This window comes from Cynoglossus semilaevis, chromosome Z, assembly GCF_000523025.1.
Source record: "Cynoglossus semilaevis isolate Cse_v1.0 chromosome Z, Cse_v1.0, whole genome shotgun sequence".
Classification (NCBI taxonomy): Eukaryota; Metazoa; Chordata; class Actinopteri; order Pleuronectiformes; family Cynoglossidae; genus Cynoglossus; species Cynoglossus semilaevis.
The window spans coordinates 2476458-2499158 of record NC_024328.1 but is presented as its reverse complement, the minus strand read 5'-3'; the positions used below and the strand labels follow the sequence as shown (position 1 = coordinate 2499158).

The window sequence follows — 22701 nt, the reverse complement described above, 5'->3', positions numbered from 1 at the left end:
ATATATATATATAACAACAATATCCTACACCTGTATTTGCTGTTGTCGCCCCCTCCCTCCTGTATAAAACAGGCATTTCTGAAACAAGTGCCTGTTTTTGTTTTCAAACAACAAATGCTGTGGCTGTGTTTACAATACAGCTGTGTAGGCATTTCTTTCTATAAACACTGAGTTGAGCTAAAAAATAAAAAACATTACTTGGTAAATTTTAAAGTAGCCTATACTTTGTATTGAGCTACACTTCCTCTAAAATATCTAGTAATATAATTTTACATTTTCCTTTTTCTGATATTTTTACTTTTATTCTTGCAGTCATTGTGTTAAAGTAAGTACAACAACAGCGATTGTCCCTGCCGTATGTACACTACACATCTTTTTGTATGAATGTGTAATTGCACTTGGCTTCTGCACACTTGGATGAAGAGTACTTCTGTTAAATTGACAGCTTGACATCACAGTTGCATCTGAGGTGAAAGCTGAGATTAATGTTATTATCTAAATAACAATTTAATTTGACATTGTTGTCACAGGCTGCTACCACCATCACCAAGTCTGCTCTCAGTGCTAGTAACAAGAAGACAACGCTCCCAGCAGACTTTCAGTTTCCTCCAGAGACTCTGTCACAGCTCAGCCTCAAACCCTCCAGCACGGTGAGATTGACTTTTGCAGTCGGTGGAGGAAGTTGAATATAAGAAATGTTAGCAACAGACAAAAACAAACCCTTACTTTATTTCTCTTTTAATATATTGACAAGCATATGTCTATTTATGCATGATATAATATGCATGATATCTACATTGTGAAAGATTTTTATGTTTGTCATGGTTTAACCTTCCTCTTGTGTTCACTTTCTGTTACCATCTCTTATGTTAACGGGTCGGTTTTGACCCGTGTCTTAAATCAGCTGTAAAATACACTAAAAACAATTAGCTATCATCCAATTTGTTTCTCATCTCTTGGTTACCTTGTTAGGCTTCCATATCCATGAAAATATTGGTTTTAATATTTTTGATGTGGGCCTCTGGGCCTTTTTTTTGTCAGTATACCCCTCGATTTCAATTTTAAAAAATGGTAAAATGAACCTCAACAGAATCATATAAATAAATAAAAGGTTGTTGTGTTACCTGACTATTACTTAGCACTATTAGAACACATCTCTTAAATAAATTTGTTTTATTTATTTTTTAATTTTAATATTATTAACTATAGTAACATCTATGGTGTTACGGGTCAGTTTCGACCCATATGTATTTACTTCAAGAAAAGGGCAAAAAGGTTTTTTTTTTTTATTATTATTATTTTATTTGCTCTGGTATCTCTGTTGTCAAATCTGAGGACTCTTGATATCATGCGAAAGGTCTGAAGTGACATTGTTGAGCCAAAAATATTTCTGCCTGCCGATGCGTCCCAAAGACTATCAGTGGCCTCATTGCAGGATCTGTACACTCCAGCAAGAAGAAGAACACCAATATAGGCATCCAGGTATTCCTCATCAATGTCTTTCCACATGTCGCCCTGGACTTTTTTTCCTTCCACGTTTGTCATAGCAATGATGACTCTTTTTAGTGACAATGGCATAAATAGCTCAAAACATGTCTTGATGTCACTGACTCTTGTCACAGCAAACCTTGTGATTCCAGGGGTCATTTTGATGACATTTGCAGCAGCTGCCCTGCCATGTTCATCATGAGGTATTTGTTTTGTTTTTGTGCAGGAATACTGGAAAACAAGGCAAAATGAGCATCCCCTAAAGCTCACATGATTGGGAGAGGAGCTGTCTGTCAGTGTTTTGGCTGACAGTGCACTTAGGATTTAAGTTTTGGTTCTAATTATTGCTTTATAATACGACTTTTATAACCGGGTCGAAACCGACCCGAACAACACAAAGGTCATAATTTCAACCAGAGCATTTTATAATTTAGTGAAAAAAAATTTTTTTTGTTTTATTTTGTTGAAATAGAGGTTCTTGACAAAGTCAAAAAGCCTTGACGCAATAAACTAATTTATGTGTTTTTTAATGCATTTAAAACTTGGAAACGGGTCGGTGCCGACCCGAACACCAGAGGAAGATTAAAGAGGAATAACAAAAAATATATAATAAAATAACAGAAATTATGTATGTATCTTTTCACCTTAGTTGACCCAGGAAGGGCAAAAGAGACTGTCTGGAGAACTTGGAGAAGGGATTGGAGACTATGATTACAACAACGCCAATGACACTGTCAACTTCTGTCCTGGAGTTCAGGTCTTGAACTATCAGTTTTACTAAAATAAATACATAAAATTGAGTATGTGTATTGGCAAATGTCATTAGATTTACAGTGTTTTTCCTCCCGCTGTAACACACATTTCCTGTTTGTGTCTTCTTTCAGGGTGCTGACAGTTTTGAAGATGCTGAAGGTTTTGCCGGTTCAGATGATGCACTGCTGTCAGGAGATGATAGGCCTTCATCCTCTCAGGCTCTAGAAGACGTCTCCACCTATGGAGAGGATGATTTGGTTCCTGAACCTCACAGAGTAAGTATACTTATACTGTAAGTTATACTAGAAAATACGTTTTCTGCTGAACAGTTCCAGTAATATAATTGGTTCATCAATGTTTGAATATAAAACTGGTGAATTTTTGATTTGTGAAATCAAAAACCATTTTAAGAATACTATTTAGTGACATTAGTCTTTTAGTATTACTATGAGTAAAATAGCCAACTGCATTTCAAGGCTGTGGATACATGTATAAATAGACACAGCCACGTCGACTTCAATTCAGCTTTTGCTTTCCAGGTCAACAAGATTGAGATTAATTACGCAAAGATGGCAAAGAAAATGGACATGAAGAGACTGAAGAATAACATGTGGAGTTTGTTGACTGACAGTCCAGCAAAACCTGCAGAGGTAAAAGTGTGGCCTTTCACCAGCAGCTCTTTACTGCACATGTGACGACTGTCCTTATATTGTTAATGTGGTCCTACATAAAGCATAGAACAATCCCTTGTTTGATGTCAAATTGATTGTTCTTCATCAGGGATCCTGTCTCAGTAGATAAATAGGTCCATTTGTTTTAAAGACTCACGCTTTTCTTTTGTTCATGTTTGATTTTTCTTTGTCTTTTTTCATTTCTCTTTTTTTATGTCCGCTGCAGGAGACAGAGACTGTGGTGCATTCAGAGGTGTGTGGGGAAAAAACCTTCAGTCAAACAACAAAGACACTGCTTGAAAGGTAAGATCAGCATTGATGAAAGAAGGACATCACTGAACATCACAGAGTTACTTTGATCTACATTCAAATATTGGTTTGTCATTTTTTTCTTTTTTCTCTTTTTTAACCCTTGAACTATTTCTTTGTTTTCATATCAATGATTTAAACTCAAACCGAAATAATTGTGACAAAAATTAAATTGCCCCCAAAAAGCCACTATATAGTAACAAGATAACCAAGTATTATTTATTTGAAAAATCAGTTAAAGAAGGCTACACACAAAAGAGTGAAAGAAAAGCTCAAATATTTTAAACATGCATTAAACTGCATTTTTGTAATATTTACAATAATTTACCAAAACAATTCATTCAAAGTGAATAGTTTTAAACTACCTTTTGTCATCACCCAGGTTGCCAAACACAATGGCCCAGAACCTGTCTGTACCTCTGGCATTTGTGGCTTTGCTTCATCTCGCCAATGAAAAGGTCAGTGTTTTGATTATTTGTTTGCTTGAGTCCTTGTTTTGTTGTTATTGTAGTCTACTGTATATTTTGGACATACAGTATTTTGATGTTTTATTCACAGCTACATTATTACATACAACTTTAATTTTATTCTTGTACAGAATCTAGAGTTGGTGAAGGTTGATGACATGTCCGATATCATCATCAGACAAGGCCATTGAGAAGAAATAAATAACCTGGTGTTACATGGAGAATTCACTGCTCACCTTTCAAACAATTCCTTTTACGTCTCCTTTTTAAATGTGTCTCTTTCTAATTATTGTTTTAAACCCATCACATTTTTACCATGTATATGTATATTATCAAATACAAATAAAAAAAGCCTTTCACATTTTATTTGATTGAAACATTGTGAAACCACTACCTTGTAGTGTAATATTTACTTATTTGTATTTTGTAAAATAGATTACATATTTAAATGCATCTACCTTAATCACTCAGGGGCAGCTTCATGTCAGGTATACACATTTATCAAAGTGAATTGAAAAACAAAGGATGTTCGGGATAAAAAAAAATCCAGCGTGCTACCTCCTGCCGATGGAACTTGGTAAGTGACGCTACCAAATATTTACAGACCACTCCTTGGAAAAACGTTGAGTAAAAAGGTGTTAGAAGACACAACAATTTTAGTGTTTCTTTTGACCTTAAGCAATGTCCTCCAGGGAGACATAAATAACATGCAAATCTATTAAATAAATAAGTACAATCTGTTGTCCTTGTAAAATTTCTTTAAAATTAATTTTAAGGGCTGACTTAATATTTCCTATCCCCATTTTTTCACTCTTCAATTGTGTCTGTATATCAGATGCCATTTTTTAACCCTGATCCATACACCCTTCTCTCTCTGTCTGTGTGTGTCAGAAGCCAACCCCCTCTTTTAGCCTTCCTGTGATCTGTTTTTATTGTGCTTATGATTCAGAGCAACTTGTGAAAGTTGTGAGACCTGGAATCAGGTGATCAGTATTTATTTCTTAACTTTGTCACCCTGCCTGTCAGGACTTGGCTGGAACCGGTTGGTCTGGCATGGTGCTGCAGGTCAGGCGTGAGTCATTATCGCATCATTACTCTAAGGAGTTCTGAGAAAGGGCGGAGTTGCTCAGTGGAGAGTAATCATTAGATTCAGCTGGTGAATTTCTTATATATTTTAATGATTTATTAAATAAGACACTTCAGACTTTGCTTAAAACAGCACACACTTACACCGCTATCTGATTGAACTAGATCTAGGTCAAATCAGTACTAATCTAGAGATATTTTGTTATTGTGTGAAGGAAATGACTGCAGAGAGCTGAAATAGGCAAGACTTTCTTTCTGTCAGTTCATCAAACAAGTGAAATAAAAGAGAGCAACTTGTCTGCTGATTTAACTGATCATCTTTAATCAGAGAGTCTTAGGTTTGAATCCACCTTTGTGGGAATTTCACTTTAGTAGAAACTCATAACACTGAGTTGAATCATTTCATGCTGTCTCTTGTACCAAAACTAAAGGTGAAAGGTTCCATCAGGGTTGATAGTGCCAAATGAAATGTATTATTTATGTGGTTTGGGTGCTGTCTGCCTTAAGAAGGGTGAAGTAGGTTGAAGAGTTCTGTTAGGCAGCTGGACGTGAAGAAGACATTTCACCACTCAGTACTTCTTTCAACTGAAACTCAGCTGATAATAATGGGATTTGCTTAATTAACTGCTAACATAAGTTATAACCAAAGTAAGAAGTTACTTTTTGTCATGTGAACAGATTGTTCCTTCCTTTTTGGCCATAAACAATAAAGACGAAATGTAACAATAGCCTGCGGTTAGTGTAATAGGGGTTAGCACAAACAGATGACAGAAACAGGTTGTGTCCGTGTAGTTAAAAATATGTCACAGGTAAAGCTACAGTAAGTTACTAGACGTCATATCAGAACTGTTGTGGAAAAGAGAATCCGTTCTTTCAAAATACAACACGCGCTCGTTCTAGCTCCCCCTGCACATAACGTGCAAATGTTATTAATGATCACATTTATAGAAGTGTAGATTCAGCTGAAATCATGAGTGGCAAACAGCTGTTGAAACAGACAACATATATCAAGGCTTTTGAATATTTTCTTTTTAAGTCGAATTCTCGAACATATTGTTTATGTCCATACGTGTTTTTTATTGAGCCTAAGTTATTATTTTATTTAGTTCAGTTCGGGTTTCTAACCCAGTTAGTTACTTAATGTTAACAATTTAACCTTAGATTTTCGATCTTTGACAGAAAATGTAAGGTTGATGGTAAAACCATTGATGAACTCACAGTTTGAAAAACTAGACCGGATGTGGAGGCTGTATAATGGCGTAGTGACACCTGTGGAGACGGAATTCAGTTTGAAAGAGGTGGAAAAAAACAGAAGAGACAACCAGGAAGTTCAACAGGGGAGGAAACGTATTACTTCGAAGGACTATCAAACTTTACAGTGAATACATCGAATTGCAAAGGTTTTGATTAAGTGCCAGTTCAACTTTAAAACAAGTGAATCCATCTACTGGTGGCTAGGACAACCCTATTGTCTCCAACAAGATGGATTTCGATGCGGTAGGTGGACTGAGTGAAGTGCTTTTCTGTTTGTTTAGAAAAAAATTGTCCGCTGTCACCTTGTTGAACGTAATACCAAAGAGACAACGGGTGCTTTTCAGGGTTCGATTCGTTAATAAACCAGGAAACAGCGTACAAAGAACTATTTTTTTCAGCGCATTAACTTTTAATTGTTAGAGGAGGAAGTTAGGGGATAGCGTAACAAAATGGCACCATTAAGAATCCGCCAGAACCAGACAGGGTTCATACCAATTGTTTATTGGAAAAGGGCTTTTCTGTTTACTTTTCCGTATGTTTAAACTAATATTAATAACTAAACGAATATAAGTTCTGTCTCGGGCACATTTTTGCTTCATGTTAGTAGTGCTGTTTGGTTCCACGATACTCGATATAGTAATAACACCAGGATTTTTGCTAAATAAACCGATATGTAACTATATTACTTTTTTCTATAATAAAAAGGAAAAAGGAAGCATGCAGGGGGCAATGCAATACTCTGAAATAACATGTTAGTTTCCAGAGATCTAAGGAAAAGGCCAGACGTTAAGTTGATCAATCGGTTAAAATCAATGCCTTATCCATTGGAGCCGTCCCAGTCCATGTGAATGACTGAACTAAAAAACTCACCTCATGTATGATGTATGCCCTGGGATAAATTGTATGGGCCCGATATATCTTAATTTTGTTGGCTATTTCTTGGACGAACAAAATTATCACAAGGAACTCTTTATCACATGTTTACCAAGCAAATTGACAATGCAGTAATTGGAAAGTACATACTCAAACTACATCAGTTATCTGTGGGGCAGACTACTAAGCTCGGTGAAACTTTGTCTTTTGTAGAACCACTTAAAAGCATGTGTCAAAAGTGTAAATATTTGAACCCTTGAAAGTGCTAGCTAACCTTTAATTCAACAATGTCAGCATCATCCAGTCTACATTCATTGCAACATCCTGGAATGCAAACATTTATGTTCTGTCTGATTTTCTTAATAGATTGTGAATAATTGAAGAGTCTGACAGAATTTAAGAGACCTACCTCCAGAATTAATTTTAGAGTCTTTTTCAAATGGAGACCTGTTGTTGCAACAGGGAAGTCTTACCACACATGTAAGTCCTGCACACGGTTTACAAAGCTGTGCAATCACTTTGAGCAGAAAGATTGAGCAGTTCAGTATCCCAAATGCAAACTGTCCTTTGCATTTATGGTTCTAGTCAAGCTCTGCCAAAGGTGATATTTAAACAACAGGGCAGAAGTCTAAGTTACTTATAAAGAACAGCAGTATTTTAAGATAATTATGAACGGTGGAGGCTAACATACTTGTGGATATTCTCAGTCATCCAGGTCATCATAACAATTTCAAAAGCAGTTTTTAAACTGCTGAACTTTTTAGTCAGCAGAACTGATTAAGCCTTTTGGATGAAAGGCGAAATGTCTTAAATTTATTTGAGGTGAGTCCAGTTGCCTACTTTTAAAAAACACTTTTGAAAAAGGTGGAGTATAAGTTTAAAAAAAGGAACACACTCGAAAGACAATTTTTTTTGTTTGTGCAGCCCTTCTCAAAATGTGTGAAAAGTTATGTAACATAACTCTGGATGAAATTTTTTTGTAAAGACAGAATTGCTGTAAATATTTGGCCTTTGTAAAAGTATAGGTTTTTATAAGTGATGGATTGCTTATTCGGCAGATCTCTGACACTGAGCCTCCACGAGACCTCGACATCAAAAATCCAGTTCCCTCTGTCTCTCGCTCATCCATGTGTTGAACATGGATAGCCATGGCATGTATGATATATGTGAAAAGAGTTCATTGTTGTTCCTCAAAACTAAATCTAGATAATTAAAACAAATGTGTCATCCTCATCCCAGAATCATTTTTTTCTTTGGTACAAAGGAGCAAGTTATACCATAAAATATTAAGGTTTTAATACTTTTTCCAGTTAAACTACATGGTTTATGGTTGATAAAAGTCTTGCGGCCAGCCACTGTCCATGTATTGCTGAGCTATATTAGCTGTTCTAAGGCATTTCAAATATTTGAAATTAATATTGCATGTAAGCACCACAGCATGAACGTCTTATACTGGGTTTCTGTGTTTCTGTCCGTCTTTCTGTGAATGTTGAAACACGATAGCTTTCGGCCATTCAGCAGTGCTCATTGATCTGCACTGCTACAGGTGGAGGAGATAGAGAATAAAAGTTAGTCAGTGTCACACACACAGAACAGCTTGCTATAAAGTCTTCATATTAACTGCAAAGCTAAAGATTCGACAAGTAGTGAGCAAATACATTTTCTTAGAAACTTAGAAAGGGAATTACCGACATTAAATATAAACTGAGCAAACTTTATATATACAATATATTGGGGGTGCCAAGCATTTTTCTCGTCAAGTCTTGTGGAACTAAATGAATGAACTGTATTTAAAAGGCTGATGGACAGCATTGATGTTACATTACACCATTAACTCGTAAGACAGGTGCCACAAATAAAAAATAGACCAGAACAGCAGAGGTGAGAGCAGCAGAGGAGCACAGCCCAATAAGAGAGAGTGCAGTCAAAGAAATCTAAGCACAGCCTCTCATGCTGGGATCCTGCAGGAGTGGACGAGCAAAGTTTCTTCCCTGGCTTTATTTCACAGATAACACCACTCATATTTGTTTTTCTTTGTTATTATTGTTGTTGTAAGTGAAAGCAGACCTGAGGAAAAGACCGGGGTATGTGGGTGACAGCATGCCTGCTGCTAAGCACCAGTGAAAAAGCTGGTTTAGGACTGGGCCTTTGAAATATTTCTCAAAACATTTGCCATTAGGGTTTTCACTCATTTGTTACTTGATAACAGCTCACAATAAGCTTAAATGTTTTTCAATAATGTTTTACCATAATAGTTGATTTTTTTAACTAAAAGTTAGAAGAGGCAGATGGCGACACAGGCCAACTTGCTTTGTTTCCTAGAGACAGCTTTTGTTAGGAGGTTACTGTCTACTCACCATGAAACATTAAAGTTACAGTTTAGGTTCACACACACACACACACACACGAGAGACACTGCAGTTGTCCATCTAAGAACACTAGTGATCTTGTTGACAGAAACCAGACACCCAGTGAAAGTTAATTTATTGCCCACACGTTCCTCACCAAGTTCAATTAGCAGGTTTAAAAAAAGAAGCTTAGAAATTGAATAATTTTAAATGCTTTTTTTTCCTCCTTTTCTAATCAAGGAGAGAGGAGAGCCAGTACCAGCACCAGAGCCCCAGGACAAGGTGCAGACTCTGAGGGATCAGGTGGATGGAGTCAAAGACATCATGACACAGAACGTGGATCGGATCCTGGCACGAGGAGAGAGACTGGACGACCTCATGGGGAAGTCAGAGGACCTACAAGCAGGGGTCAGTGTCACCACTGGGATTTTTCTCTTGTTACCACTCTTGTCTAAAAATCCATTGGGCAGTATGTACTCTTAACAGTATCCTACACCTGTATTTGCTGTTGTCTCCCCCCCCACCCCTCCATTATTTTTTTTCATGTCGAAATTGAAGTCAAATCAACAGGTCACTTAATGACGTCACCTTATTGACAGAGAAGGAACTACACAGACATGAATGTCCAACAATGATCATGTAATTCTCCATATATTACTTTTGTAGGTTTTACTGGTGGAGATAACACATCCTCCAGGACAGACTGTACAGGGATCCTCTGTTCATGTAGCCACCTTAGCTTGTGGAATTTCACAGCAGTGCTGTCACTGTGAAGTTGTTTTGTTGTAATGCATAACTGGGACTGCTTCTCTTTCAGAGTGCCTGTTGGCAATGATGGGCTTGATCTGTGCTTGTGTAAATTTTCCTTCTGCATCAAGCAATGTTACCGCCATTTCATGAAGTGATTTTGACTATTAGTCATGTCAAGGATAAATTGACAGTGTTAAAAAGTGGTGAAAAGAAAAACAAATTGATTTCTCTCTTAGTGCCATTGTAGGAGCTTATAAAAATCCCCACTTTAATGAACATTAATGTCTTGAAATAACATATTTCCATAATCAGGCTGCACTGCGTCCACCTGATGAATGTCGTTGACTCTCATCTGTCAAAACCTCCTCTCATTCAGGCTCAACACTTCAAGCAGACGTCTCAGAAAGTCGCTCGCTCCTACTGGTGGAAGAACGTCAAGCTGGTGGTGGTCATTATTGTGGTGGTCCTAATAATCGTCCTCATCATCATCCTGTTGGCCACTGGAGTCATCCCTGTCGGTGCTCCTCTTCCTCCTATGGTGGAGCCCACCAAGAAGCCATAAACACAAACAACTGTACATATACAACAACAACAACAACATTCCATGCACAGTGTGAGAAATAATATATATATATATATATATAAATACATACATCGACTTGAGTAAATCGGTACTGTCTGGTGAAACCTTTCCTTCTAGCTTTGTTCTGGTGAGGCACCCATCATGATACTGCTTTGGTTTAGGGCACTTTAATGACACACCAACATCCCAGACACAACTCCAGTTGATGCATTTGTGCTAAAGTATAAATGGAATCTTCTGTCCTATGTGTTTCACCTGACAGTAGGAAATATACAAGACTGTTTAAAAACTGTTTAACTACCAGCGGTTACTTACTGTGGAAAACAGGAAGCCCCTTAAACTGTAAAGATGAAGATGAAGTATTTAATTCAAATTAAATACTCCCTCTTTTTAGAATTTCAGTTTGTCACCTAAGAGTGCTTCGAACGACAGAGTAAATTATTTAAAGTATAAAATAAAGGCAGTTTGATGAAGATGAATGGTGAGATTGAGGGATTGTGTAAAAAATGAAAGGTCACAACTTGTTTAAATGTCTTGTCTTTAAAAAAAGGGACAGAGGGACATCTAATAAATAAATAAAATTGCAGATGATTTATCTTTCTAACCCAATCTAACATCTGAATTCACATCGTCTCAGCTTCACAGCCATTGCATACTAGATATTATGTGAATGGTTTTTCACAACTTCAAGACTCAAGATATAAATTTAATTGTGTGGTTTGAAACTTTAGTTTAGATTTCTCACTGGCCAGCAGTGGTACTGCACTACGAACTGCTGTTTCATGCGGTTTCTAATACTCTAATGGGCCAGCAATCTGTTATATAAACACATATGAGTCAAAACAAGGCACAGATTAGAAATAGAAGACACAAAAATGTTACCCATGTTCATTTGTGGAGCTGCATCAAGTTTATTTTTTATGAACTGGGACTTTGGGGGGGGCGTTATTAATTGTTTATTACCACAGTTTCCTTGTTTTAGTCACAGAGAGAAGAATAACTTAATGTATACAACTATTTGTTACTTTGTTAGAATATGGCATGTTTCTACTGCATTTGTTGTAGGGTCAGCATTGCTTATTAGTGCAATGGATTAGACAGAGAATCTTACTGTAACAAAGCATGTTGGTGAGATTCACATGCCACTGACACTGCACCTTTGCATTGACTTTACACACAGTAACACCAAAGTGTCCCCTTCCAATCAGCTATATATAGATACTGCCAATTAATCCCTCTTTATTTATTTATCCTTCTTCAGAGTTGGGTTAAGACCTAGAAAGTGAAGCTACTTCATTTTTAAGGTGTGTTTAATGATTCAGCAGTAATAATCATCCAGAGCGGATTTGTAAATGTGTGCAGTTTTACTTAGCCTTTTTTTTTCTTTTACTAGTCATGTTAATTTCTTGTCCTCCCACTATGTTTTAGCTTGAGAATTGTTGCAGCTTCAGTTTTAGGTCTTTGGTCAGGCAGCTGTGAAAGAGATGTGTTTTACCTGTGTCAACCGAACAGCAGCTTTCATCCAAACGTGTCTTTAATCACACATCTGTAATAGCACATGACGTGCTGTTACAGATTTATTTTATCATCAGAAATGTCTAATTGATGCTGGATATTATCCATACAATGCTCTCTGTATATTAACTGTATTTTCTTAAGAGTGTTTATTAAGAATCCACATGTTACTAAACTTAAGTTTTTCTAATAACGGGGTCAATGAAATTTCTATGTGATCTTACTTCAAAAGGGCAAACATTCCTCTTCTTTTATTGATTATAATGTAGCACAGCCGTCTTTATATGTAAATGAGGGTCTTCGTTCTCTGGTTCTTCCTGCCCTTATGACTTCATGCTGTTCTGTGAGGTCAAAGTCCTTATTGTGATTTTGCTGCTGTATGGTTTCTTCGTTTAATAGAATTGTTTCATTCATTCTATGGTTTCACTAAAATAAACAATTTACTTACACACTTCTGTGATGATTTTTTTATTACTCAATTGTTATTTAATGAGTGGCCACAAGACGGAGACAGAGAGTCAGGGAAGGATGTCTTTCAACATGCATTAGAAACTGATGTGTTCAGACACGACAATGAACATTAGTTCATTGTCCTGTCTTTAGATGCTTTTCCATTTTTTCCATTTGAGAGTTTGGTTTAAATAGTAGTTAATATAAAAAGGTGATTTCCCAGATAAATTGAGAGAAGTAATGACAAAGTGGAACATTGGCATCAAACGCTAACAACTACGGAGAAAACTCCCAAGCTGGTTTGATGGGTGTTTCTACTTTTCAGTAAATTGACTTTTGACCCGTTTAAAAGTCCTGTAGAATGATGTCACTATATCTGTAAAAGCCACAAAGACATGAAACTGTGTCCCTGCCCAAGATTTTCACCATGTTGCCAGTAAATTAAATTATTCCTCACTGATTGTTGGCATTTTATTTCTATTTGAGCAGTCTCTAACAGAATAAGATGAGATTTTACTGAAGCTAACCTCCTGCCCTGGCTCAGAGGTTAAAGTGAAGGAAAAACCTTTACTCTTAAGTCAAACTTGTTTTCTCTTTCTGGAAACAGTATTTGATGACACCACTGTGCACACAGTCAAAATAATGTTTTTATGAGCACTTATTTTAAAGAAGTGGGGGTGGGGGATTCTAGACCCACTATGATGACATGAATATTATACTAGGGCAAGGCCTAACTTTTTGACAAAAATCTATGAGCGAAGGCATAAGTGTGAGGAAGTTTCTTTGGCAAAAGCACAGCAGTGGCAGGCAAAAAAGGATGGAAAAGTCGAGAGGTAGAGTAGTAGAGAGTAGATTGCTTCAGAGAGAATAGTGAAAAAAGCATACAATAAATCTATGTATTATCTTTCAATCACAGCAAACCATGTTGGGGGTCATGGTTGCAGATTACGCCAAGTTATAACAAGCGGATTGAGCAAAAACCTGGTTTACCTGGTTCTGAGTCAGAATGTGTCTGGTCATTGCATGAGGATCGTCCCAAGTTTGTTGACTACCTGGCTCTTACATTCATCAAAATGTTGCTTAGCTTCAAAGACTATGACATGTTTCATTGCTTCCTGTGATTCCCAACCATTGTGGAATGGTGAACTGTCACCCATTGATGACTGGAATTGAGTCCAACCCCAATGTTAGGCAGACCAATTAAACAAGATCTTCATGTGTCTTTCTTCAATGGCTGTAAGTATATCAGTTTTGTGTTCAACTCAACAGGCCTTGGTTGTGTGCTGTGGAGCTTTCTAATGTAAAATATGTGACATAACACAAAAAAGTTTTCGAAACACTGGTGTACTGCATGCCTTGCCAGCAAAGAGTAGACAGTCTTGGTGTTCGATTTCCAGGAGGAACCACATATCCCTAATGGCGTCTCCTGTGTGGCAGCCTGTATGTTGCAACCACAAACTATGAATTTCTTCATTGTAGGATGAATAGGATTCTCAATTGTTATTATTACTATTATTATTAAAGTTTCTGGTTGGCTACCATGTACCATCAGCTGTTCTAGTACAGTCTACAGAGACAGCTAATGTTGTTGGTAACGTCAGCCTTTGTTGTTTTAATAACCTTCAAATATTACTATCATCATTTATAGCCTTTTAAAGTTGTGAACAGTTCTTTTTTGTAGTGATGTGTGTGATGAGAATCACTGATTTAAAATGTTTAATCCGGTGTGTGTATGCTTTGACTGTGAATTTTGTCAGCCAATGAGGACATTCTTTGAAAGCCCATGATCCTCAGTGCTGTGAATAAGTAAACTGCTCCAGGCTCAGCTGTTCCCACACATCTATCCCACTGGTTGAGACTAAGATCATTTGCAGATCTCCTGTGATTCGTCCTGCTGGGACAAAAGTTCTTAACAAATAAAGGTTATAACTAAAAAAAACAAAAGTCAAAAACATGGTTTATAGTTTCAAAGCAAATATGTTATGACTAATACCTTTTTCCAATGTCAAGACCAAATTTGTTCCCAATATACTCTCTGCTGTCAAAAATTATTATTTAGGATATATATATATATATATATATATATAGTGTATATATAATACCATCAGCTTTCAGCACTCTCTGAATGTAGTCTGGTTAATGTGCTGCTTATGGAACAACTAGTGACTAATCTATTAATGATTAAACACATGACATTGAGTTTTGTGAACAAAAACAAAATCTGAAGGCCCATTGATTTACAACCAGAAGGTCTCAGGCTGCTATGGTGATGTGGAAGTGATTCTCAGAGCATGAACCAGTGACAGGACAATGATGTGACGTGAGGGAGCTCTGCGCAATCAATTCAGTCTTTGTTGTCATAAAGCCTTTCCCACAACACGGCCTCTGTTGACTGGACAAAGTGCCTCGTGCTGCCTTCATTAGCATAATGTTCTTCACTACACGCTCAGAGCATCAGGATGAATAGTAACGATCACTCAATTGGTGGGTGAGGAATTTTGTCAGGTGTTTTCGGGTGAAGCTAAAGAAGTGTTTACCCTGAAAGTGATCAGTTTACTTTGAAATATACTATACAAGAGAAGGCTGTGCTATTCTACGACATTCAAGTTACTCTAAAATGTTCACGGTGACAATGGACACTTTTCTTTCCTCATAAACAGCTCTGCAGTATTACCAGTACTGTTTTTCCACATATGTTGAACACTCACCACACTATCTGCTCTCATTGGCCTAGGCCCTTTAATTTTCCCTCCTTTGTGGTTCAGGGTCTTAGTTTGAACTTCTGTGACCATGTACACGTGTATATCGACTGATCAAATAACTTGTAGCAAAAAGACACTAGACGTGTTCGTACTACAGAGAATTTCAGAATTTCAATTTTTATTATGTATGGTATGTAGGAATATAGAAGTCTCCATCAGGAGGTTGTTTGATCAGCTTTTGTATTATCATTAGTATTCCCAGTCATAACAGAAGTAAAGCTCGTGTACAGTATGTGTTGACTGGACATGCCACAGGCAGCGCCCATTATATTCTGATTACAGTTTCTTTCATTTTGTGGGAAAGAAAGAAAGAAAAGAAATGGGAACAGAAACAGACTGGTAATGGAAAACATTCATTAGCAAAAGCACAGCTAAGTTCTTGTTGAACAAGATTTGTTCACTTGTTCATTTCTCTTTCACTTTGTTTGTGGTGTTTACTAACCAAGGGAAGTTCGCATAAAAACTCCCATACATGTAAAAATGAGAAGTGTGTTCGCCTCCGTCAGGTTAGTCAAAAACAACTGTGCAACACAGTTCCAACAGCTGCAGTATAGACGCCCCGCTCTTTGTAGCTATTAATATGATAACATCATTTAAACAACACTGAGAATCAGCTTGCAAGGAAAAGGAAAAAGGCAGTGAAACAGTTTATTGCTGAGTGCAGCAAACATGTGGGAAGTCTCACTGGGCATATTGCATGATTATTACACATATTTCTCACTAGGGTGGACCTGCTGTCACCTTCTGAAATTGTGCACAGCTCAGGCCACAAGAAGGCAACACCCTTCAGTGGCCACACAGGATTCAGTGCTTTACTGTCAGTCTGCACAGGCCTGACAGTAATACGTTGGAGTAATTGTTCAGGGTATGAGTTAAACAGAGAGAAAGACTGACACAGACTGCTAGTTAACAGACCACAGAACAGACAAAAGCATGTCTGTGTTTACAATAGATCTGTCGTAAATATCTGGACTTTGCTGCATGAAGGAGATAAGGTCACAATGCTGCATTCAGGAACCCCTGACCATCATAGGAGGAAACTGCAACAAGTTTATTTTTAAATAGTTATGTAAAATGATATATGAAATCATTTTACATAATTTCTAAATCTACATATTTGAAAAACATGGGCACTCCTTTTGTAGATTGAACTCCACTACTCTCATTGAACAATAAGACTTATTGTGCAGACTTATAAGACAAATATGTGCAATTTCACCACTGTGGGACAACCACAATAACTTGCCTCTGTACAGAGTGCGCTACGCACTTGGGAGCCGATAGGTAAATATAATAGACACAAGTTACAAGTTGCCACATAAAACCTATTCAAGATGCATGCTTAGTAATACCTGGATTAAAACAGTCTCGGAGGCAAACATGTGTCCTGAAAAAGGCAAATCTGGAAAATGTAATAGATTCAGAATTCGTTATTAAGTGGGTGGCGGTAATATCGTAATCGTATTGTGTAATTCCCGGGAATACCATGAACGCCGCACAGAGGTCGAGTGACACAGAGAGAGAGAGAGAGAGAGAGAGAGAGAGGGAGAGAGAGAGAGAGAGAGAATAGAGAGAGAGGGATTTCACACTCGTATAAAAGGGTAGAACAGAGGATAAAGGAAGGCTTTTAGAGTCGTTTCAAACCGCAGCCACTTTAAACCCAATCGCTGTTTCTGCTGCTTCATTGGGTTTCCTGTTGTTTGCTCAAAGTTAGCGGAGTCGCCCTTCAAATGTACTGGGTCCTGTGACAGACAAACAGGCACGCCGACAGAGACACATACGCAACAGACATGGTAAGTAGTTCTTCAACTGGTGTCCACTGTGCCACACTTGGACACTTGCTATAAAAGGACAGAGAGAAAGAGTTGAGTCAGAGTGCTGTCATTATCTGAGCGACCGAAGTCCCCTGAAGGCAACAGCAGACAAAGGAGGTCAGAGGGCATGCTGTCAACGGGAGATTGATGTATTATTAACGTTCAGTTTAGCTTTTTTTAATGAAAAAATAATGTTAAATAATGTTAAATCAAAATTATCGATTGATCATTAAAGAAGGCAATAACAGGTATTTGACCAAATGTTTTTGGAATATACAATACACTAGTCTTGTGTGTTTAATTACGTTAGAAATAATGACTTTAATAATCGAAACGATGCGTTTAAAACACTTTTTTTACAGGCTAAATGTTGAATAGTCCATAATCAATAGTATAGTTAAATTGATGCCTCTAAAACAACATGCAAAACAACTGACAAATAAACAAACATCTCATCTCAGCTGAACAAATATAAATTGTCGCAGAGAAGTAAATAAATAAATGTGATTAGTGTAACTGGGGTGAGTTACAGAGTTTGGAAATGTGATAAGTCATTTTTTTATTTTAATGTCCCTTTTCATGGACAATTAAAAGTAGGTGTTGTTGCTGTAAAGAGATACTTGTTCATGATTTTCTCATGTGGATCATTGTGTATCACATTTTTTTACTGTTCAGAATCAGGCAACATTGTAATGAACTGGCTGTAGTGTAGAGTGGGTGAGGTTTCCCTTTATAATGCCAGGTACCTTAATCCTGGCAGGATGGAGGGAGTAAAGAAAGGAAGGAAGTGGTGACCCGGAAGGAGCAGCTGTGCCTGTACTTAGACAAAGACAGCAGAATTTTTAAAATGAACTATTGTTCAGCTACAACTTAGTGTTTCCAGGATGAGGTGAGGAAGCCTAGGGGCATCAGTCAGTCACTTATGGTCAGACAATTAATCCATGAAAAGCAGCCTCAAACTCTCCTTGGTATTGTGCTCACACGTGGACCATGCCTGATGTGAACTTATACATACAGGATGTGGCTCATGTAAGTCTTGACAGGAAATGTCAGTGAGCATAATGAAGCAAATCTAGATGCTGAGACGTGTGCTTGTAATGTCTCCTTTTTCCTGTTAACCCCAGATAGGGTGGATTCTTCTGGTCGAGTCTTCTCCGACTATTAAATAACTAAGCTTTCCTCCCACTGACATTTGTGTCACAGACGTGGAGGTAGAATGTAATCCTCATAGTTTCACTACTTGTGGTTTTGTGTTTTTCTCAAGCATCACTGACATGATAAAAGTAGGAATCTTGTCTGTTCAGAATAAGCCTTTAAGGATTTTGCAATGTGTAGCACATGCAGTAGTAAAGTTAAAGAAGATGTCATGTCCTAAAAATGGACAAGAGAGATGCTCATTTTTTTAACTCAATGTGACCAGCGTGTGGCGATGTAGCAGTGCAATGAAAAACCTAGACCTTGGTCTATTTTTGAAAAAGATTCATGTTTTACATTCATGTTTTAAATCTTTGTTTGGTCCCCTTTAATAAGTCTTCCTTCAGTTTATACCTATATCCTTTACTCTGTTTACAAAACAGAAAGTCTGTCAGGTCGTTAACAGACTCCACCTTATCTGTATGACCTTCCCAAGATCAACCACTGGTCTTAATACGTGCTAAAATTAACCTACTTGTTGTGTTTATCCTAACATAAACCATGTCACAAAATTAATCCACATTACTTTATATAATATAGTAACCATGTTATTCCTCTGTTGTCTGGACAGGAGAATGGGAAGAGTCGTCTGGAGCAGACCCAGAAGGATGTGGAAGAGGTGACCGTCATTATGCTGGACAATCTAAACAAGGCTGAGGAGAGATCTGGCAAACTCGGAGAGCTTGAAGAGCGAGCTGATGTGTTGCTGGAAAAGGTATGCAGTTTAGAAACCCTGTCCAAGTGGAGAGGTTGAAGTGTGTGGTGAATAGTAGATGGTAGATAATAGTAGATAGTAAAAAAGAGCACAAATCTCACATTTCTATAGGCATTCTGGTAATGGAACTAGTAAACGTAATTTTGATGCCTATAAATACATATTAGGTGGAAAGGAAAACAAAAGTAATATTTACATCCTGATTGTGTTTTATGGGTATATTTATAGAAAGGCATTTCCTATTTTGCTTAAGATGAATGAGGAGAGGTGGTCTCCTTGGGTATGACAGAGTGTGTCAGGATGTGCCACGAGATGAATATCCATCCAGGGTCAAAAAATAGGTCACATTATTCCCACAATGCCTGGTCTGTGCATGTTACATCATAATTTCTCAAAACCAGCAAACAGCTTAGCATTGTAAGTACTACATATTGAGATAGTAGTGGTGATTATGAAAACAAGTAATTATTTAATGTTCTGCAAAAAATGTTTCAAAAATCTAGCTATGAAAATAGAGATAATTATAACAGAATTTGAGTGATTTAGTCGTTGAATAGAGTAGTAGTTAAAGTAGTAGTTAAAGTAGTAGTAGTTAAAGTAGTTTAGTAAAACATTATCTAAATGTAACTCAAATTAATCGAAGAGATAACTGAAAGTTTGCAAAACAGTAAAAGTAACAAAGGCTAAAAGTAAGTCAAAAATGTATATCACATAGTGAAAATGGCTATTTATTGTAGTGGTAAAGAGATGTGCAAACTCACAGTACAATTAACAGATATTTTATTAACATTTTAGTACTTTTTGCTGCCATTTGGTTTATTCTTGGCTGACCAAACTGTTGTCCTGTACCAGGACTTTTGTAGCTAATGTTAGCTCTGGTAACAGTGCTTATACAGTAAAATAAACACAATCTCATCACCATCGCTTCTTGTGTACTGATGTCACTCAACGCAACCAGTGTATCTATGAGCAGTTGGTTTAAACAACCAATGAGAATTTACCATTATGTTGATAAAAGCTGTAACCACCTTTTGAACAACCGCAGTGTCTTTTTCAAGAAATGGCACCATCAACTCCTAGATGCCATGTTGTACATACTCCAAATTAGGAAGCATTTGTGTAATAGGAAATAGATCACCAAGAAAATGTCCTGTGGAATCAATAAGCAAGGAATTGGACCATTGTGAGCTGAATTCTACAAGAACCAATTCTCAATTCTCATCCCTGTGCAGGAGTGTGTGCATTACTGTTGTTAATGTGGCAGAAGCCAGAGTTTCACCAATACAATTTGTCAACAAGCCATCCTCAAGATGTGTTTCACTTGGAAAGCACAGATAATTGTAACCAGACTTTCTAAGAAGTCAGTGCAGCCAACATACTGCCTTTCCTTTCTTTCACATGACATTTTTCCACCAGATGTTTCCTTTAACAGCTCAGATGAACCTGTTGTTACCTGCAGAAACCAGACACGTCTACTGCATGACCACTCCTGCACAATATTACCACCTTTACTACAGTGTTGAGATCTGTGCCTATTATTAAAAATATTTAAATCTATATTTGCTGACATTTAAACAATCTGAGAACACGGTAACAATAACTACATTAATAAGCAGAGTAGCAGCATATAGAAATGACATGTCCTGAACATTACAATTTCTTTACAGTAAAATGTCTATCTGTGGTCTGACGACAAAACAAGTAATTGTTTTTCTTTGTGTGTGGTTCAGTATTATGACGAGAGCACTTAGCATTAGAACGCCCATTATTGATTAATATATTTTGCCATGAAAAACCCACAGTATAATTATTGTTCTCTTTTCTACTAAGGGAAAATGACAGTATTTCTTTATTATATGCTTAGTGAGCAGTGATGTGCTGACTAGTAGTTAGTTGATAAATGGATGATTTGAGACCAAATCTCATTGATACATATACTGGAACAATAGCTTAAGGAATAGTAAAAAATAATTATTAATTTAAATAATTAATTTTTAAATAAATATAAATACATAAATATAAAGTTATAATTAGATAAAAATGTGTCTTAATATAACGGCTAGCTAAGCTTCCAAAACAATTCAAGTAATTTTGTTTGTAATTTTCTACAGAGCAAAGCATTTGAAAAGACAGCCAACAAGGTAAAGCAGAAGAAAAGATGTGAAAACCAGAAGATGAAGATTGTGGTCATAAGTGTCGCAGCGGTGTTCGTGCTCATCATTATTGGAGTGATCATCTATTGCTCTATTGGTAGTGCGTGAGGTCTGCAGCTCCTACATGAGCGCACAAGGCCAACGATTCAAAACAATGGGACTAAAGGACAAAGATGAACATTTCTGTGTGTGCCCAGACTGTGGGAACTGTCTTCATCTTGTCTGATTTGTTTATTCTATTATATTTATGTGAGCATACATATGTTTCTTAAATCTCTATGGTACCACTGGTTGCTCTGCTGCTTCTTTTCTTTGTTATAACTTTTCTCAATCTCTGTCTGGTCACCAGTCTTTGGAAAGACTTGTTACTCTACAACGTTTGAATTTCTGTAAATTCAACACAAATTGAAAATAATAATTTAGAATCAGCTACAAATGAAAATGCTCTAAAAGCAAATGTTCTAACCACAACAAATTCATTTTAGCCAAACATTATTAGCTGCTGCTCTAGCATAAACTGTTTGGGCAGTCACTTTTTCCAAAAATTATATTAAATAATAGAAAATTATAGTAATTGGTAGTAAAAATGTCTCTGGGTTTTTTGGTATCTCTCAAAGTCTTAAATATGAATCCTACCTTTTTACAGATGCACTCATATTGTATTTGTCCATCCAGGACAACTGTTGGGCTTTTTGCTATTTGCAAAATAATTTTTAGAGATGAAGATGGTTGTAACCACCCAAATTGGACTTCGGTCAGAAAGAAACAGCTGTTAATATTGGTTCACATCCAAAAGTACCAGTCAGAAACAAAAGATAGCCAGAAGCAGAACAAGTAAGTATAATAATTACGTACTATGTGTATTTGCTTCAACTAGAAAGATGAAATGTTACACAATTTTCAATATAGGCTGTGAAATGTTTTCAAAGGTGCCTTTATAATTATTAAACTGTGTTGGTTTCTATCTTGAAATTATGGTCTGCTCTGTTATTAATTAATTAATAAATACATCAATTAATCCATTTATTTATTTAAAAGTTGGGTTTTTGAATAGTACTAATAAAATGGGCTGGTAAAACAGATATTTCTCTCTCTAAAAAATTGAATCCTGTCACTAGAATCTTCAAATAGACATTGTGGATTTTCTAAAGTAAGTATGCAGTGGGGGGCAGTGTAATATCAAACGTTAGCTGAAAATTGGCGTAAAAAAAGTAGGCCTAAGGTCAAAAACATATTAAGAATATGTAATTAACTAAGTGGAAGGAATGCTTATTACCCTGTTAAAATGCTACATTCTATGACAAGAAAACAAAAATGTATCATATTGTTTCATTTTATTGTACAATGAATATAATAACAAGGACATGAAGAAAGGTACATTTATACATATTATAAATACCCTATAACTATATCTCATTACTTACCCAAGAGAGGGGGATGGAGTCTGGAAAACGACTGCTTCCATAAAGTAATTGTCTGGTAAGTGGGAGAAATGATGGTGGTTCAGTCATTACAC

At 36.7% G+C, this 22701-nt stretch overlaps 3 protein-coding genes and 1 long non-coding RNA gene across 4 annotated transcripts in view; all 4 read left to right on the top strand.

Annotated features, from left to right (window-relative positions):
- Positions 1 to 4054, top strand: part of ncaph (non-SMC condensin I complex, subunit H) — a 10940-nt gene extending 6886 nt beyond the window's left edge. The window contains exons 12-18 of the mRNA XM_008335679.2: positions 531 to 650; positions 2138 to 2245; positions 2373 to 2516; positions 2781 to 2891; positions 3139 to 3215; positions 3604 to 3679; positions 3820 to 4054. Of these exons, the coding sequence (XP_008333901.1) occupies positions 531 to 650; positions 2138 to 2245; positions 2373 to 2516; positions 2781 to 2891; positions 3139 to 3215; positions 3604 to 3679; positions 3820 to 3879 (696 nt within the window). The 3' untranslated portion in view covers positions 3880 to 4054. The remainder of the gene's footprint in view (positions 1 to 530; positions 651 to 2137; positions 2246 to 2372; positions 2517 to 2780; positions 2892 to 3138; positions 3216 to 3603; positions 3680 to 3819) is intronic.
- A 1979-nt stretch (positions 4055 to 6033) lies between these two features.
- vamp8 (vesicle-associated membrane protein 8 (endobrevin)) lies at positions 6034 to 12548 on the top strand. The gene is made up of 3 exons (XM_008335680.3): positions 6034 to 6271; positions 9490 to 9657; positions 10376 to 12548. The coding sequence occupies exons 1-3, from the start codon at positions 6257 to 6259 to the stop codon at positions 10559 to 10561; spliced, it is 369 nt and encodes a 122-aa protein (XP_008333902.1). The 5' UTR covers positions 6034 to 6256; the 3' UTR covers positions 10562 to 12548.
- Positions 6279 to 8185, top strand: LOC112486484 (uncharacterized). The gene is made up of 2 exons (XR_003048938.1): positions 6279 to 7381; positions 7960 to 8185. It is a non-coding gene; the product is annotated as an uncharacterized LOC112486484 (long non-coding RNA).
- A 4348-nt stretch (positions 12549 to 16896) lies between the features above and the next one.
- On the top strand, positions 16897 to 22204 carry vamp5 (vesicle-associated membrane protein 5). Its single transcript, XM_008335682.2, has 3 exons — positions 16897 to 17102; positions 18889 to 19032; positions 21144 to 22204. Exons 1-3 carry the CDS (start codon positions 17100 to 17102, stop codon positions 21291 to 21293), a joined length of 297 nt encoding a protein of 98 aa, XP_008333904.1. The 5' UTR covers positions 16897 to 17099; the 3' UTR covers positions 21294 to 22204.
- The last annotated feature ends 497 nt before the right edge of the window (positions 22205 to 22701 follow it).